General features: G+C 42.5%; 1 protein-coding gene across 2 annotated transcripts in view; it reads right to left on the minus strand.

Annotated features, from left to right (window-relative positions):
* sardh (sarcosine dehydrogenase) overlaps window positions 1-17,101 on the minus strand; it is a 36,649-nt gene that overhangs the window by 11,305 nt on the left and 8,243 nt on the right. For both annotated transcript variants that reach the window (XM_079179610.1, XM_079179611.1), the window contains exons 9-17: window positions 13,948-14,077; window positions 11,962-12,048; window positions 7,788-7,878; window positions 7,376-7,517; window positions 3,597-3,680; window positions 3,208-3,321; window positions 2,383-2,521; window positions 705-818; window positions 175-322 (exon numbers count right to left, since the gene is read on the minus strand). In XM_079179610.1, the coding sequence (XP_079035736.1) occupies window positions 175-322; window positions 705-818; window positions 2,383-2,521; window positions 3,208-3,321; window positions 3,597-3,680; window positions 7,376-7,517; window positions 7,788-7,878; window positions 11,962-12,048; window positions 13,948-14,077 (1,049 nt within the window). The remainder of the gene's footprint in view (window positions 1-174; window positions 323-704; window positions 819-2,382; window positions 2,522-3,207; window positions 3,322-3,596; window positions 3,681-7,375; window positions 7,518-7,787; window positions 7,879-11,961; window positions 12,049-13,947; window positions 14,078-17,101) is intronic.

The following is a 17,101-nucleotide window of genomic DNA, read 5'->3' on the forward strand; positions in this document are numbered from 1 at the left end:
CTCTTGTCTCCAGGATGTGTATCATAACCCCTCATTAGAGTTACCTCTTTCTGTTTTTCCCTCTCCTCTCCACTGCTCTTTGCCCTCACTCACTCCTTTTGTCATTTCTAAATCACGATAATGTCTCGGCTCATTCGTAGCGCTCTTCCCTCCCTCCTCCCTTTCTTTCCCCACCTCTTGGGTCCCTGGATGCTGATCATCCCCATGTCCTCAGAGTGGTCCGTCAGCTGACAGTGGAAGCCTTGGTCCTGAAGAGTTGTTCTGATGTGGTTCCAGTTGTGTTCTGCCACACCGCCTCCAATGGCCAGGTAGTACACATCACCTGGAGCACACGGGCAGGAAACGAAGGAAATAAGCAGTGATTACGGGGAGTATGAGAGGAACACTGACAATGAAACATCAGACAAATACTGACAGAAAACATATAGAGAACGACCAATAAAACAGCACATAAATCGATAGCTACATCAAATTGCAAGAGATGATAGAATGATAGAAGAATATAATACTGAATACAGCGGATATAAAGTATTGATAGATACTAGGAGACAGCACAATAAGAAATAAGATGCAACACAATGACAGATAGACGGATAAAATACAACAGTTAAAATGACAAAAACACAACAGTGATGGAATAACAGAGCGAGCAATCGATCAGTATAGCAGACAGATGTGAAAACAACACACTCTTTCTTTCTCACCATTGGACTGTGGCGCCAGCGGCAGGTTGGCATCTCCAGGCTCCAGTCTGCTCACCGTCAGGTCAGCCTCCGTCCCTCCTTTCTTATTCAGCATGCAGGTATACACAGTGGAGCCTGAAACACACACACACACACACACACACACACACACTATTTATTCATGTCGCAGACTTTATAGGCCAATTTAAAAGTGCGCGGTCTCTCGAAACAATGCCAGACGCAAATCTCACAATAAAAAAACAACCTAAATTTGAGGTCAATCTTCAATCCCGTTTGTAAGCTTTTGTGTGTCTCTGAATGTGCGTGTGCTTTCCTAAAGATCAAGTGCTACTTGCTCTTCTTTCACAGCTTGCTTTTAAGGGGCAACAATTATAAATCTCTGCCTCACGTCATGTGAACCTCGTCCTTTTGTAAAATGGTTACGACCGAAATACGAACCCGATGATAGCTGAGAACATCACTGAACAAAACAGTCTTCATGAGAGTATCGTCAAAACAATTTCCAAGTGAATGAAGTGTGTATCTAATTACAGGAGACGAAAAAATACTAACATTCCAGGCGTCATCCGTTGGCTAAAGGAGCTGACAGCTACGGTGACATGCTAATATGTGTCTCTGTCCCCCAGTCATGTCTCATTTGAACCACTGATTGTGACAGTTTCATTCTGCCACTGGTACTAAAGAAAACGGTGTGTAAATGTGTTAGCGAAGCATAGGTCGGCCTGCTGAGACAGTAAATGTTCTCGGGGCAAGTGCGACGGCTGTAAGTGCTGTAAGTGAGAACAGGACAAAGGAGAGAGTGATGGACAGATAGACAGAGAAAGCGAGGTCGCGCGGCGTGTCATCGAAGATGTCGAAAAAGCTCTTGAGAACCTAGCTTCGTAGGTGGGGTGAGATCTGGTTGTCTGACTCAGTGGAGGATAACAAAGTGTAAGTAGATGTTCGCAAAAAAATGACATAGGCTGCAGAAAATAAACTTAAACTGAGATTAAAGTATCAACAGGATAAATCGTTTTTTGCTTTAACTTATCCTTATGATGCAAATGTTGATTGCACAATGTAACGGCCATAGAATAACAACATCATCGGCGTATCATTTGGTTCCCTATACGCCTCACTTTTCACTGTCTGCCACCAGGTGTTCTGGGAAAATGAAAACTTGGCACAAAGGAAGTGCGTCAATTTTTGCTCAACCAAAACAGGAAGAGGATCGTGCTTTTGAATTATACTTTCATGTCTATTCATATTCTTTTTTTTCCATTTTACTTGTAACAAGGATTATATGATAATGATGTTATTGATCATTTTGATAAACACTGACAGTCAAAAGTTTGGAATCACCTGTTATAAGCAGGTCGATTTTGAAAGGTTCCAGAAAAAACTTTTAAGAGACTATAAACTGGTATTTACTATTAGTGGTATTTGAGATTTTGTGGAAGAGTGGACTGTTTTGCTCACATGTTGGCATCTTGTTTAGTCTCCCTATCCATATATCTGCCCTCTTCATTCTGTCAATCTTCTCTCCCATCTGTCTGTGCGCGCGCGTGTGTGTGTGTGTGTGTGTGTGTGTGTGTGTGTGTGTGTGTGTGTGTGTGTGTGTGTGTGTGTGTGTGTGTGTGTGTGTGTGTGTGTGTGTGTGTGTGTGTGTGTGTGTGTGTTCTCGCTGCAGCACACTGACCTGGCTTCTTGTTGACATCAGCAGTGAACAGCCAATCAGCCGCCTTCTTGGCATCTGGTCCAGTGAGATAGAACTTTCCAAAGTAGGACATGTCAAACACTGCCACACCATGTCTACACGAGAGGCACTCACTCTTAATCTGCAAAGAGAAAAAAATAGAATGTCAGCCTTAAAGTTGCAGTTTACATCCACGTCTTTACAAAATGTTGTCACTTCATCGTTCATCATCATCTCATCCTATTAGACATTTGTGTCAAATTGTCATAACGGCCAAACGTGTGTTTTGTGAGGCGACAAAAACTGTTGACCACCAAAATCGAATCAGTGCATTCTTGAGTCCAAGTAGACGTTTGTGCCAAATTTTCAGAAATTCCCTCCAGGCCTTCCTGAGATAAAAGCATCTTCCTCTCGTTGCCAAACACGACATTTCTAAAGATATCTGGAGCCAGATCCTTGAAGCATACATTCATCACTGTAATTTAAAACTAATAAGAGAGGATTTTGAAGTCAAGGTTGTTAATTCTCCCCTTGATCATCTGCCTTCTGAGCGGCAGAGTTGGTTTGGTCTGCACTAAACCTCACTAACAGCTCCCTCATCACTGTCGGTTGTCCACGATTGTCCCACGAGGACACATGTTCCCTTTCCTCACGGGAGCCTTCAGAGAGTGTTCACAGTCATCTGGCGACCCCGAGTTATTTTTTGGCACCTCGGCTTTGACAAAACAGAAAGCTGAATTTGATTGAATGACATTGTTCTACTAAATAACACACATGATCTCACACACACACACACACACACACACACGTTTACGCTTGGTATCTTACCACGTCATGATGTGGAGGGAAGTCAAAGGTGTACTCTTTTCCCAGCAATTCTTTGTATTTGTAGTTCACATTCCGCTTAATGTCATAAGCCCCGTAGTAATCATAGTCTTTAAGCTTTGCAACAACAAAGACAAACAAATAGTTAGAGGCTTATTAATCATCATTGTCACCATGTGCAGAGAAGGACAAAACATTGGGCCAGATACTGTGTCGGCGTCGTCCATTACTGGCAGTAAGTATTTTCTAACAGTCCCTATCCACCGAGCCTTGTGGAAGAATTTGCATCTCAATCGTTTGTGTCTTTCCAAGTGCCTATTGTCAATATGTGGTTGTAAATAAATCATTAGCGTGCACATGCTTGTGTACAGTATACGTGTGTAGCGTCTCACAGGAGCGGGCCCGTCTTTGTTGAACCAGCCAGGCCTCTCCCAGCCATGTCTCTCCTGGAACACACAGCCCTGCTCCGTCAGCACCTGAAACACACATGGCACACACAAACACAGAGGGTAAACCGGAATGTTTACCGTTTAGCGATTACCTTCGAATCATTGCACGAAAAGTAGGGAAATTGGGATTTTTTTTTTAATCAAAAGCATGTATTCACACAATTGCACAGACATACATAAAATGTAATAGTCAGCAATTTCCCTCTTCACATCTACAGAATCACATCAATTGCCCGAGCAATCACAGCGGATGATTCTTGCTCTGTTGTTTTAAGGCAGCACCAACAAGATTTTTTTGTCTGTGCAGCAGCACAAGATCCAACTACAACACTGACGTATTATGAGCTTATAAAGTTGTACGGGGGAAACTTGCTAACAAACAGTTGCGTATTTACACATCAAGCAGATAATAATTCTTCGCAATTTCATCACTATAAGCAAACGCCTTTCTTCATTACAGACAGTCATTTGATCCATTGTTTACCGAGTACAATACAACCTGATGGGCAACAAATGAACTGGCCTACATGTTTAATGCGATGAGAAGTGATGGTCAAACACTATTTTAGCAAAAACTATTGCAAATATAGTCCACTTGTTAATTCTTGATTTGTTGACTGGTGTTGAAATAAGATATTTCAGCGCTCGCCATCGTCCTTAAAACTGACAGTCGCCCACAGTTAGTAGGTATGTTCTGCTACGCTCTCCTCTTAGCAGGCAGCTAGCTGCCTCTTGCCAGAACTTCCCACACCGAGCTATATTTACCACCCGTGCTACCGAGGTGGAGAAAACGTGTGAGCAGCAGTGTCAGCCACGGCCTGTTAGTACTCTGAAATAATGTTGCATTGCCTCCTAAAAGCAGACAGTCTCATTATTTGCACAGGGGCAGCTAGTCAGAGGCCTTAAGTGCCTCTTAGCCATAATGCATAGCATTGTGATTAGGAAAACGAGAGCCGGCATGGTGAACAAAAAATAATAATTAGACCTTTTCTGTGTCGTTTCCTTCTTCCATCCGCCAACTGCCTACATTTATCTGAGGCTCTCCAACAGTAGGAAGGCTAGTTGCTAGGTGATGGCCCTCGACGAGTGATTAGCAGGGGTCTTGCAGCTGAGGGTTGGACCAACCCAATCTCACAGGGACTGTGGTCTCCTTCGAGCTACAGTCCGTCTACCTGAGAGCACTTATTTGTGACTTTTCAGTGCTCTATACTGTAGCTGGCGAGCATCAAATCTGTTGCCATAATTATACTGAAAGTAACATATTAATACCTGATCCTGCACTTGTTATGCAAATGAGAGTATTTAGTGCTGGCTGGAGAAAGCTGTACTGCAACAGTGAGGACTTCAGTCTTAAATGGTACAAGAAGATGTGCCACAGCTGCATGCTGACACAATCTATTGAGCCTTGGAAGCGTCAATCAGCTCATACGTTTCACATTAAAAGGATTTCATTTTTGCTATCAAATTACAAGCAGTTTAAAGGGTACCAGGATTTGGTGATCAGCAGGGTGAATGTGATCTTCTTGAGAGTTGGCGCCGATAGCGGCATTTGCAGCCCTCAGCCGGTGTGTGGTCTTTAGAAAGAAATGTTCCGGTGCTTTGACGTTCCTCCTACGTCACGAGTGTGTTGCTCTTAAGAGAGGTGGAGCTCTCTTTATAAACCCTCAGAACACTAAAGAGCTTGACAGCGATATTTGCATTGTGCTATAAGTCACGTTTTTCCTCACATTTCCTTTTCATATTTGTGTCGTTGACTTTTTTGGAATTCTGTTTACATTCATTACGGATACACGAGCTACTAATTGAAAGAAACATTTTAAAAGTTACCGTCCCTTCATGTCTTTGCTCATTCTGTACACCATCTAAAAAAAAAAGCCCTTCGGGGAATCTGGTTAACTATGCATGAAAGGTGTCAGGGAAGCTAAATAAAACAAGCTGTACGAAAGCAGTAGGCATGATCTACAAAACACATTGACAACATTGCTAATGCAATCTGTGTGACAGTAATCTGTTCTGAAAGAATGCCTGCATGCGTGTGCCGGGGTAGAAATTGCAACAGTTAAGGTAAATGAAGTCTGGAACAGGGAAGCGAGGCTAAGTGGGTCATTAATGCATAAAATATGGTGGCGAGGCCCATTAAGAGTTTGTGTCGGGCTAAGGAGAGAAAGGAAGCTGAAAGACATCCGAGACCAAGCTACCGAAGCTAAGTGTATCATTTATAGTCAAGTTGGCAAGGATCGCATTAATAAATGTAGCTGCTGGGGATGTGTTACACTGCTAACTCCAGTATGCCTGAGCCTGAATCAGCTATTTGCCTACCGATTTGAGCAGAGACGACATAAGCAGAGAGCGAGGGGGAGACAGTCTGTAAACATACTGAGAGTACAGACAGAGACGGGGTCAGAGTTTGACAGATGATATCTTTGCACACACTTGCGTCACCAGTACTTCGGGACTAGCTTGGCAAACATATCCAATGATAGACACGGAAGCACACACACAGTTGTTCTACTTCCCCATTCGCAAAACATACATTTTTAGCATCTCAATTCAATGGCCTACTGCGCACATTCATGCACACGTAGACGTTGAAGCCTGCACAACCTGGGTATCAAGCGGCATCGTTTATATGTTGATATTTACTGTCTCAATTAGCCAATCAGATGCTGCATTTCCAAAAGGTTAAGAAGCAACAGCGGAACCTCTTTTTCTCTCACACAAAACACAGATTGGAACGAGAACAAAGACAGTGACAACCGCAGGAAGAGAGAGAGAGAGAGAGAGAGGGATAAACAGACATTAAGTATGAATAGGAGAGGAAATTGTGTTGGAGAGGATGTCAAAAAGAGAGAAGATGAGAGACATGTGAGTGAAGGCCGTGGGTAGAGGCATGGGGATTGGAATGAAAGGCTTAAGGAGAAAAAAAACGAGAGAAGAAGTGAGTCATACAACCTCTAAAAATATAGGGAGTGATCAAAGATGACTGGTCAGGTTACATGGCAGCAAAGATGCTCGTGTGACTTTAAGAGGTGAACTGGTTTCATCTATGTTAGGAAACCTCGTCGATATGGGTGCAGAAAGCTGCCCCCCCAGCTTTGCTCAAGCCAAAAGGTGTCTTGTCTGTCTAAATCCTGAGAGATACACCACACTGCCTACACTTTTTTCACAAAAAAGTAGAAGCCCCGCTTACCAAACGGAGAGTGCTTCAACAGAGCCAAGGTTATTCTTAATGTTTATCAGATCGAGGAAAAAATAAATGTGAATATGGTTTCATAACATCGCAGGGAGAGGCGACAGGGCAGGATGTTTTTGCTTTCAGTCGACTTATCAGAGTTTACTTCTTTAATATAGACACAAAGACTTCATACTGTGTTTATGTGAGACATTTAGGATTCAGGAAAGAAATACAGGAACAACCTTGATTCAATATAACAGGGACAGACTAAATAACTAGAGAATAGCCTTTGTGGAGTAATTGTGTGTATTTTCTGTTATCTAAGTACAACACGTTTCAAAATGAATGAATCGTTCTTTTTTCATTCCTATTCTCTATCATTAAAGTCATAGTTATTAGAGGAAAAAATAAAAATGACTTTGCTATTAAACTTATGGTGACTCATCAAACCACAGTTGAAAGGAGTGCGACTAACTCTAACAAGAAGGACGCACAACGAGGTCGTTTCCTTGAACTCAAGAAACGCACTGTTTCACGGCTCATCTACCTGATGAAAAGGGTCCTTCCTCATGTTTCGGCTGGCCAGCGGCTCATCAAAGGGGAACGCCACGGAGTAGTTTTTTGCATACGACTCATGGCTCCTCTCTCTGATCCAGCTCGCGTTGTCTGTCAGCGAGTTATGGAAACGCCTGAGACAGGAGGGAGAGGAATTCAAAAAAGATTAACACTCATTAAAAGACACAATTATTCAGACTTCATTTAAACATAATTATTCTGGTTCCTGCTGTCCTTTAATGAAATGCCAAACAGAAACTCAAAGCCATGTTCTGCGTGGCTTTGAGTTTAGACAGAGTGGCTCCATACCTATGAAGCCTCCTGTGAGCACTGTCACTGCTCAAATACTTTTTAAAGTTTCACCTCTGTAGGTTTGTAGACAGTCTTCTCGTGCATTGATGTACCTGATGTCGTAACCATACATATCCTTTTCAGGGCGGCCATGTATGATCCAGTGAGCCAGCTCTCTACCACAACCGCCTCCCAGCATCATGCCTGACAAAAACACAAACACACAGAAACTGGTATGAAAAGCGTCTCAAATTCACAGGTTAACTAATGCTGAAACAAGTAGGCAACAACTCCAGCCAGGGAGGTTAAAGTTGTCTCGACAGGAATCATTGTAAAGACCAGAAGGAAGTGGCAGACAGAGGAAGCTGTCGACAGAGCGGAGGTGCGGTTGTGGCATAACATCTTGGTTTCCCCCCCCAAAATCACCCTATGGCAAAGCCAGTGGAAAGGAGAGGCTAGAACTGGGTCAGGATGAGATAGGAGCAGAGGCAGAGGTAGAACGGTGTAGCAAGATGGTCAGCGTGTACAAAGAAGACACCTGGACCAGATGGGAGCATGTGTGAACTCGCAAGATCACCTATAGGCAGAGCTCTGGAGAGCCAAACCAGTTTCTTTTTCAAGAAGAGGTGCACCATGGAGCATATAGTCAGTTGCCACGCAAAGGCATTGAGGGGAGTTGGGTGCCGGGGCTTTTGCTGGAGCCACCAAAAACATCCTGGAGGATGCTGACAAAGGCCTTTGCGGAGGCTGTGGATCCAGAAGGGGAAGCCGTGGAGCAGGGCGCCACTTGGACAAAGGTCTGGGGCTGATCACCCCCAGCTGGGTCACCAGGGCGAGGGTGTCTGATGATTAAAGACCTAAAACCCCCTATGACCCCCTATCATCACTGAAGACAGGTCCAATTAGCACCAGAGAGTGTACTCTACAACTGAACTAAGCAAAAAGGCTATAATTGCTGCTTCTATCTATTATTCTTGAATCTTTTTGAAGGTTTTGATTGAGGGCTGCAACTCACAATTATTTTCATTATCCATAAATCCGCATTTGAATCAGACAAGAGAGAAAAATTACAGACAAACTACCTGCTAATGAAAATGATTGTTAGTTGCAGAATCAAAAACACGTTAGTAAATGAACAAAAGCCTGGCCCTCTCTTCCACTCTCTCTCTCTGATTGCCTTGTCTGGAGGACTGTGAGTGTGTCTCATTAATTTGGAACCTCTATATGTCATATATGACCTACAGAGGATTGTTTTGACCTTTGTTCCATCATTTGACCCTTGCTCACGGCTGCCCCTGAGCAATGTGACCTCATCAGCTGAACCTAGCGGCTGCAGCTTTGTTTTTCAACCCGACCAACATGCGACACTGGCAATCCATCCGGTCCCTAAAACTGCTGGGTTAATGAGCTGCTCCCTTTTAGCAACCCCCTTCTTGTGTTGTGTTGCTGGTAATTTGCATGCATCGTGTGCACGTATATACACACACACACACACACACACACGCGACATCAATATGTAGCAGCACGATCAGTGTGTCCTTGCATCCCTCCTTCTCCATCTCTCACATCGTGCCTCCTCCCTTTATCCGTCATCGCTTCACTCATCTGCAGACACAGTCACTCTGGGCCAAGCCTGGATGGATGTTTGAATGGCGGAATGGGCGGGAGCGGGGGTAGAGAGACAGAGGGAATTGGGGGGGGGTAAGGGGGGATGATGGAGTTCTCCTAAGACTATGTGGAGACAACCAACAAGGATAAATGTCACCAGGGATAACTACACTGATGTGTGAGCGAGTATCTACGTGTGAACCCTTCTGCTCGTGCTTCCGCTCGTCTTATCGTCCCTCCTCTCTGCCATTGTACTTCCCCTCCACTTCCCCACTGTCGGCATCTCGCTCCGTTACCGTTCGTTCATGATGTGCAAACATTTGTTACTGTATGTGTCATTTTCTATCACTCCCTGTCCTCTCTACTGTATTGCTCTCAACTTATTTTTAGATAAGTTTCCCTTTCTTCTGACATTTACAGTGATGCCGCTAGTGAATCAAAAAATGCTTTAAAGAGGGAAGAAGCATGCATCATTATATTCATCCTTCTCCTACCTTAGTCATGCCTTGCAAGCATGTTGTTTTGCAGGGGTAAAGACATTAAGGCATCTCGGTCAAAGCAGTGACAGTTCAAAGTCGTACATCGATTGCACTATTCACCTGAGAAATTGGTCAGAACATACCCTGGCATCAACTCTGATCCAATGATGTTCTCATTCAAAAAACTGCTAAACAATAATTACACAATGTATCTCATTTGTTACATTTACAGAAATACTACCATAGTACCAATGAAGGTGCTCAGTATTATGATTATCAGCAACACGGTGATATAGTTAAGAGGTGACTTAAGGTTGCTGAGTAACAAATGCAACTTCTACAAGTAAGCAGAGTTACTGATTGTTTGGAAACCAGAATGAACTCCAGCAAGTAGATCGAAACAACGGAAGGGTCAAAAAGTTACCGAGCACTCAGTGATGGATATAGTTTTATGTGAATCTGTCGACTTTGACCCTGTAGTTTCTGAATTCCCCCACTTCTCTTCCTCTGCCCTGAGCCAAATAAGCTGTGTGAGTTCATGTGTGTGCATGTGTTTTTGTGTGATGGAGCGAAAATGACAAGAGGACTTTTCCCGTGCCAGAGGGACGAAGAGGCGGGGGGGGGGGGGGGGGGGGGGGGGGGGGGAAGACATGTGTAAAAAGAGAAGGGAAAAGGGGACAGCATGAGGAAAAGACATTGTCGAGCTCCTGCTTTGATAAAACCTAGGATGTTTTGTTTGGGTGTGTGTGTGTCAGGCAAGTGAAGGCGTTTTAGAATATCCTTGCTGTGCATGGCTGGTGGAAAATCCTTAATAGCCACGTGTGATGTATCGTGACGCTGGGCCCATTTCAATGAGCTTGGTACCAGCATGACACAGGGACACAATATGTTATCCACCTCCATTCAGATAGGATTGTTCCATTTCAATTTACATAAAGTTGAAGGAAAATAAAACAATACAGCATGGGTCTTCATAGCATTATTTATCTGGCCACTATTTTTTTTGATAAATCATTTATACTATAACTGACCAGAAATAGGGAAAAATTGCCATTAAAATTTCCAAAAGCTGATGTCTTCAATCGCTTGTTTTCTCTGACTAACACTCCCGGACTCAAAACTATTCAATTTACAATGATACATAACAGTGAGAGCCGGCAAACCTTCACATCTGAGACACTGGTACCGGCATATATTTAGGCAAATAATATGTACAGCACAGCGTAAAACCATAAGAACTACAGGTCCAATCAATAAGGTGTGAGGTATAAAAGCTCAGGGACAGCAGTGTGTGAGACCTCGTTAACTTGGCATTAGGTAACGAGATATGACTAACTCGCCTACAAACGCACTGAGGGACAGAATGAGTTTCTCGTGGATAAGTGGTTGGGGAATAAGAGAGCGAGAAAGAATGTGCTCAACAACAACAACAACAAGGATAAATCAGCAGTTTGCATCCAACGTACAAAATGAACTTCTGAAGCAGAAAACAACAGAGAAGGAAGGTGCGAGTGTTGAAACTACTGTATATGCTCACTCATTAGAGCTCCAACCTCTTGTCTTAACAACTTCAGAGCTCGACCCTGTGGTCTTTTGCTCTTATGCAGAAAAAAAGCTTTCTCTCAACCGTCTGTTAAAGCTGATGGCGATTACTTTACCCTTTACGCCCCCTCTCTCTATGTTTTCAGACTGCTGAGATGCTCACATTCCTGCCTGTCTAATGTCAAAGGTAAGCTCATCTATGAGTGATGTAATGGAGTGACTTGGGTTGGTTGTGTGTGCGTGTGCGTGTGCGTGTGTGTGTTCTCTATGGATAAAGTCCTCCATTATTCATTTGTTTGTGAGAGTGTCCACAGAGATTGGCAAAGAATGGGTCAAAGTATGGGTAAAACACTCTTCGGCCATTTCTCCTGGCTCGTTTTCTTCCTGCTTATATTGCCATGCACTGAGGATTGCTTAGACCTTCCTATCTCTATCATTACATGGTTCACTCAAGGGAAAGCTCTACGCCACAAAGTATTTGAGCGCATACAACTGTGAGTGATACGTAGCATTTGTTTAAGACGTTGAGGCTCTGACCGGAGACGTCTTTACACGCCGTCATCCATGTGCCTCCTCATTCATCTCCTCTTCCTTTTCTTGCTGTAAACTCCCACCCCCCCTGTTCTTTCTTCAATCTTTACGTCTCTGCAGCACTTACCAGCACTGTTGAAGCCACAACCCAGGAAGAATCCTCTGACCTCTGGGGCTTCCCCCATCAGCGGCTTGTGGTCAGCTGTGAATGATTCTGAAAACAGACAGTGAGAGAAACGTGGATAAAAGTGGCAACGAATTTAACAAGCACAAACTTACCACAGAGGTGAGACTGTTTTCCCCATACAATGCTTTCACTTTGTGTAAAAGACCAGTAACACTAAATATGTTTTGTTCAAGTCTTTACTGTGCTATAAATGGTTGTTAGCTATTTGTTGACTGCTAATTTATGCTGCTCTTGCCGCTTGCTAAACCACAACGTCTCGTATTATCATTTCCACATGTAAATACGGAAGCGTTAACATGCGGGAGTGGAGACCCATTCAATGGCATGAAGCGAGTAATATAACAACTATTTCTGCTGTAGAGAAAATAGTAATGTCATTACTTTCAATCAGTAATACAACATAACTGATAACATTTTTCAAGTAACCAGCTCAACACTCGTAAAAACAATAACCTAATAACGTATATAAAGCAAGGAGGGAACATACAACCTAAATAGAAATATATCACTTTATCTGGGTTTGTATGCAATACTGTGGGAGCTGTTTGGGCGACACAGATGACTTTTTCTTTTGCACCATGTGATCATTCAGGGAGTTATTAATGAATCAATCTACACCACATGTAACACTAATGGAATCCTGTGTAGAAGAAACGGTTTTAAACGTTTTCTATTCAATAGTCAGAGCATTACCAAAACAGTATTCAGCCGTCGCCATGTTGAGAGCCATTGAGAGGCAATAGATAAGCTCTACATTTTGCATTTAACGCCTTTAATGTTTGTACCTTCAACTTACCAAGTGTTAAAACCTGGACAAAGTAATAGAGAACGCATAAAAAGTATTATAGTTTTCAAATTGAAGTGAACTGAAGGAGAGTCAAGTCAAAATGCCCCAGCTCACTGGGGCTACAAATGCACACATGAATACATTATTTCTCACAAACACACGTGTATATTATGATACACATGAAGACGTTCGGCCACATTCAAATACCTACAGAGTATGCCAAAAGAAAATATGTTTCACCTTTCACTTAGCCTGATCTACTTGACTGTATCTCCAACCTTAACCCTAAACCAACCTTTTACGTGGTATAAGGACATAGGTCCTCATGGTCCTCATGGTACTCGGCTCATGGTTGAGATTTCTGCTCTCTCACCAAAGACATGGTTGAGGGCTCAGTGGTTGAGTCATACGTATCGTATGAACACTTGAAATTAAACAAAAGAGTCACAGCCGAGGAGATGCTTTGCAAAAAAAATGAAATCCTCATTTGTATCTCCATTTCATCTGAGCCTCCTCTCCCTCTGAGCTACAGTCTTTCTTCTCTACATTTCATCTCTCCTTCTTTACATCTCTACTTATGTAGTTTCTTTCACTCTGTGAATCGCCATCTCCAATTTACATTTTTTCTGTTCATGCTGATATATTCTGTCTTTCCCTTCTCCATTTCTCTGTTTCCCGTCTTCCTCTGGTCATTCATGTGTGTGAATATTTGTGTAAATGTGTGTTTCAGTTATCACTTGTTTCCATTCTTTTTGTGCAAACAGCTGCATCACACTATGATGATGAAAAATCCAATTCAACACTGTAACTCTTCAGGATGCACAGCCACAGACCGGCTCGCTCAACCACTTCGCAACGTGATATTGCCTGAACGGGAAGTGAGGCTTGAGCTAATCAAACTATCTCTACAAACATGACACATGGTCCGCTAGGTTCAGTATTCATGAGCTAATGTAATAGCGGAGCGTTGCATTAGATATTTTACAAACGGATGCATTTCAGTTTTAGATTAGAATGTGTCATGAAAGTTGCTTGTTCCCTGCCGTACTGCATAATGTTCTAAGCAATTTGCAAGAAGGGCTTGCAGGATTTTCAGAAAAATGGACGCCTCTGTGGAACTAGTGTGTGTGTGTGAGTACCTGGTCCACAGACAGTGGACTTGATGCCAGTCTGCTCCAGACCAGGAACTCTGTTGATGGCACCCTCAATGTGTTGCGTGAATACATCCCAGTCCAGGTCGAACAGGCTGAAGGCGAAATCATCAGACACCTGGGAAATAAAACAGAGCAAAAGGACTTAGTTTTTTTTAATATTGGCAAAATATAAGAGCGTAATTCTTCAAAAGTGGCTGCTCATGTTTGGATGTTTTTAAGGATCATTCATTTCACATATTTTTACACAAAAACATCCAGATTTTTAAACTGGTTTTACATAGATTTTATGTTCCAAGTAAATAATGCATCTTGCTGGAAAAACACGTTAAACTTCGCAAAAGGGTGTTCTTACAGAGAGCACATCTTCCATAGTGACAAAGTGAAGAACAGTTGTGAGGAAATGCAACTTAGAAAAGATAAGTAAAAATAAATAAAAGGTTAGATTACTTTGTGAGTTTGTGAAGAAAACACATTTTCTATGCAATTTAATTAAAAATCTCCAATAACTTAACAGTTATGATTCATTTGGAAAGTTTCTGGCCACCTAATGAATGTTAGTTCAATATTCACCTTCTTCAGATCCTTTTTTTAAGTCTGACATCTCCTGAAGGAAAATTCACTGTCGACTCACTACAAGCGGCAGCATTCACATGTTATTTGATACAATTTTATTGTAAAAATATTTATCATAGCCACTTTAAAAACCAAAAGTACTCAGCTCTGTTGTTTTCTTGTTCATATTTCCCACACAGTGAATCCACAATACTTCAGAGGATTGTTGGATGCTCACTGTTGCGGCACCTCAAAGTTAATATCATCGAGACTGATGTGCTCCTTTTCCTTGTTCTTCCTCAACACTGTCCAAGTCACCACATGTAACTGTAGACCACCAACTGTGGGAGTAAGTCACACTCACTGGAGCCACAGCACAATCCCGTAACATCTGTTGGATCGACTCTTTCTCACCAGGGACTCAACATGTGTCAAATCCCTCTCAGTACCCGGTCCAAGCTTTAATGTGCTCCCATCTGGACCTCTGCAACTCCCTCCTTGTCGGCCAGAAATGGAGCCTTTAGCTCCTACAACTCATGCCGTTCAGTGCCGAACGCCCTTGCCTTAGAAAGTTCCCCTCCTACACTAATCAGACTGACTAAGGGCGCTCCAGATGAAAGCCTGTGCTCTCTGAGATTATATCAGTCTGGCATTTCTCCCTATATCCCGGTATTGATCTGGTCACCCCTCCACTTGAACTTCTTCATCTTGGTTCCTCAACGGTGAAATTCAGTCTCTTACTTTCAGAGCGTGACTGTGTTTCTGAGTCAGTGCAGACATATCACGCTGGTGATATGTCTTAAATATAAGTGATTCTTTCAGTTAGAAGTCTGCAGTTAGACAGACTTGCTGAGGGAGAAAAGAGTTCCTATGGCTTACAATTAGTTTGGATTACGACTTGAATGTCACAGGAATGTGCACGCTGACAGTAGCTCCTTTCATCTGAACAAAGAGTTTCTGCATTATTACCGAGCACTGACACTCAACCGGAGTATCTGAGGAGCAGTGCTCTTTGTCCTAGACACCACACTTCTCTCAATCCCTCCCAAGCCATCGATCCCGCTCATCTTCACTCAGTAGGCATCCTCTATTCTCTCCGTCTCCCTGCTAATTCTCCTTTCTGTATCTCCTCTTTCTTCCTCCATTCGCCTCAAGACATCAAAGCAACGCTCAGCTGCAGAACGAGAACAAAAGAAGCTGCTTCTGCACAAAGCAATCCTCTAAAACGTAAAAAACACTGGAGGAGTCTGTAGACAGGCAGGCAGCCAGACGGAAAGTCATGAAGTTAATGTTATCTATCAGTGGCCTGCAAAAACCCTGCTTGATAAAAAACTGAGATATCTTTTGCAAATGTATTTCATTGCGAGGCTCATTCTTAAACAGGAACAGGTTGAATAGAGCAATCTTTACTCGTTAATGGTACGAATCCAGGATTGCATTGCATTGTAAGAGCACAGATTTAAAGAATAAATAAAACGCATGAGCAGTGAAATGTTTTAGGTGTGGAACACCAGAACAGGGAAAAGAGCGAAAATGCCTGCCACCAAACCGGCCAGCCTAGTTAACTCTAAAAACCTGTCCTTGAGAGACAGTACACATCCATTAAGACCAACTGTCGGTTTAAAAGCTTATATAAAGATCATTCTCTAAAGTCAACCGCCCCTTTATAGAGTCCGTCTGTGCCTGAAAGAACAGCCTGTACAATTACTTATTATACTTGCCAAAAGAGTTGTTTGAATCATTTTCTCTCATCTTCACAGCCTTTTGTGTTTTAAAGAAATATTTAAGTTTTTATATTCCAATAAAAGCAATTTCACCAGTAGCGGAGCTAAAAATATTATATATACTGTATATATATATATGTTATTGGTGGTGCTAAAAGAGCGGCTATGGGGTTTGTTAAAATCAATGGGGTTTATTGTCTTTGAAGCATATGCTATGCTCATCAATATTATTATTATGCTCAAATGGATAACAACACATTGCTTTTCAAATGCGAATTTGATGCCGAGCCCTGCCCAGGGTACTTAGGGTACTTAACAAAAAACACTGAATCCATTAGACCCTTCCATTAGTGTGGAAATACACTCGTAAATTAATTTCTATTCAGTATACCAACCTTGCCTCCGTGCAACCTCAGGTACAGTGTTTACTGTACACTGCTTGTTGCATAACTTGCAATGTTGCAACCACTTTTTCTATGATTATATTCTTATTTTGATACCAGAAGAAAAGTTGGACATTTTGAGAAATACGCTTATTTGTTTTCTTGTCTTAATAAGTTGGATGAGAGGATTGATGATACCACTCTCTTGTCAGCTCACAACTCACGACACAAGCTCACGACACCTATTGTAGTGAGCTTTAGAAGTGCTGATAGGCGTACTTCTGAACTGTAGCAAGAGCCAGGCTAGTTACCCCGTTATGCTAAGCTAGGCTAGCTGCTTCCTGACTACAGACACAAGAGTAGTATCACTCTTCTCCTCCAACTCTTGGCAAGAAAGCACATTTTCCTAATATATAACATTACACTGCTCAAAAAAAATTAAGGAAACACTTAAATCACACATCGTATCTTGATGAACGA

The sequence above is a fragment of the Pholis gunnellus genome, assembly GCF_910591455.1.
Source record: "Pholis gunnellus genome assembly, chromosome: 18".
Lineage (NCBI taxonomy): Eukaryota > Metazoa > Chordata > Actinopteri > Perciformes > Pholidae > Pholis > Pholis gunnellus.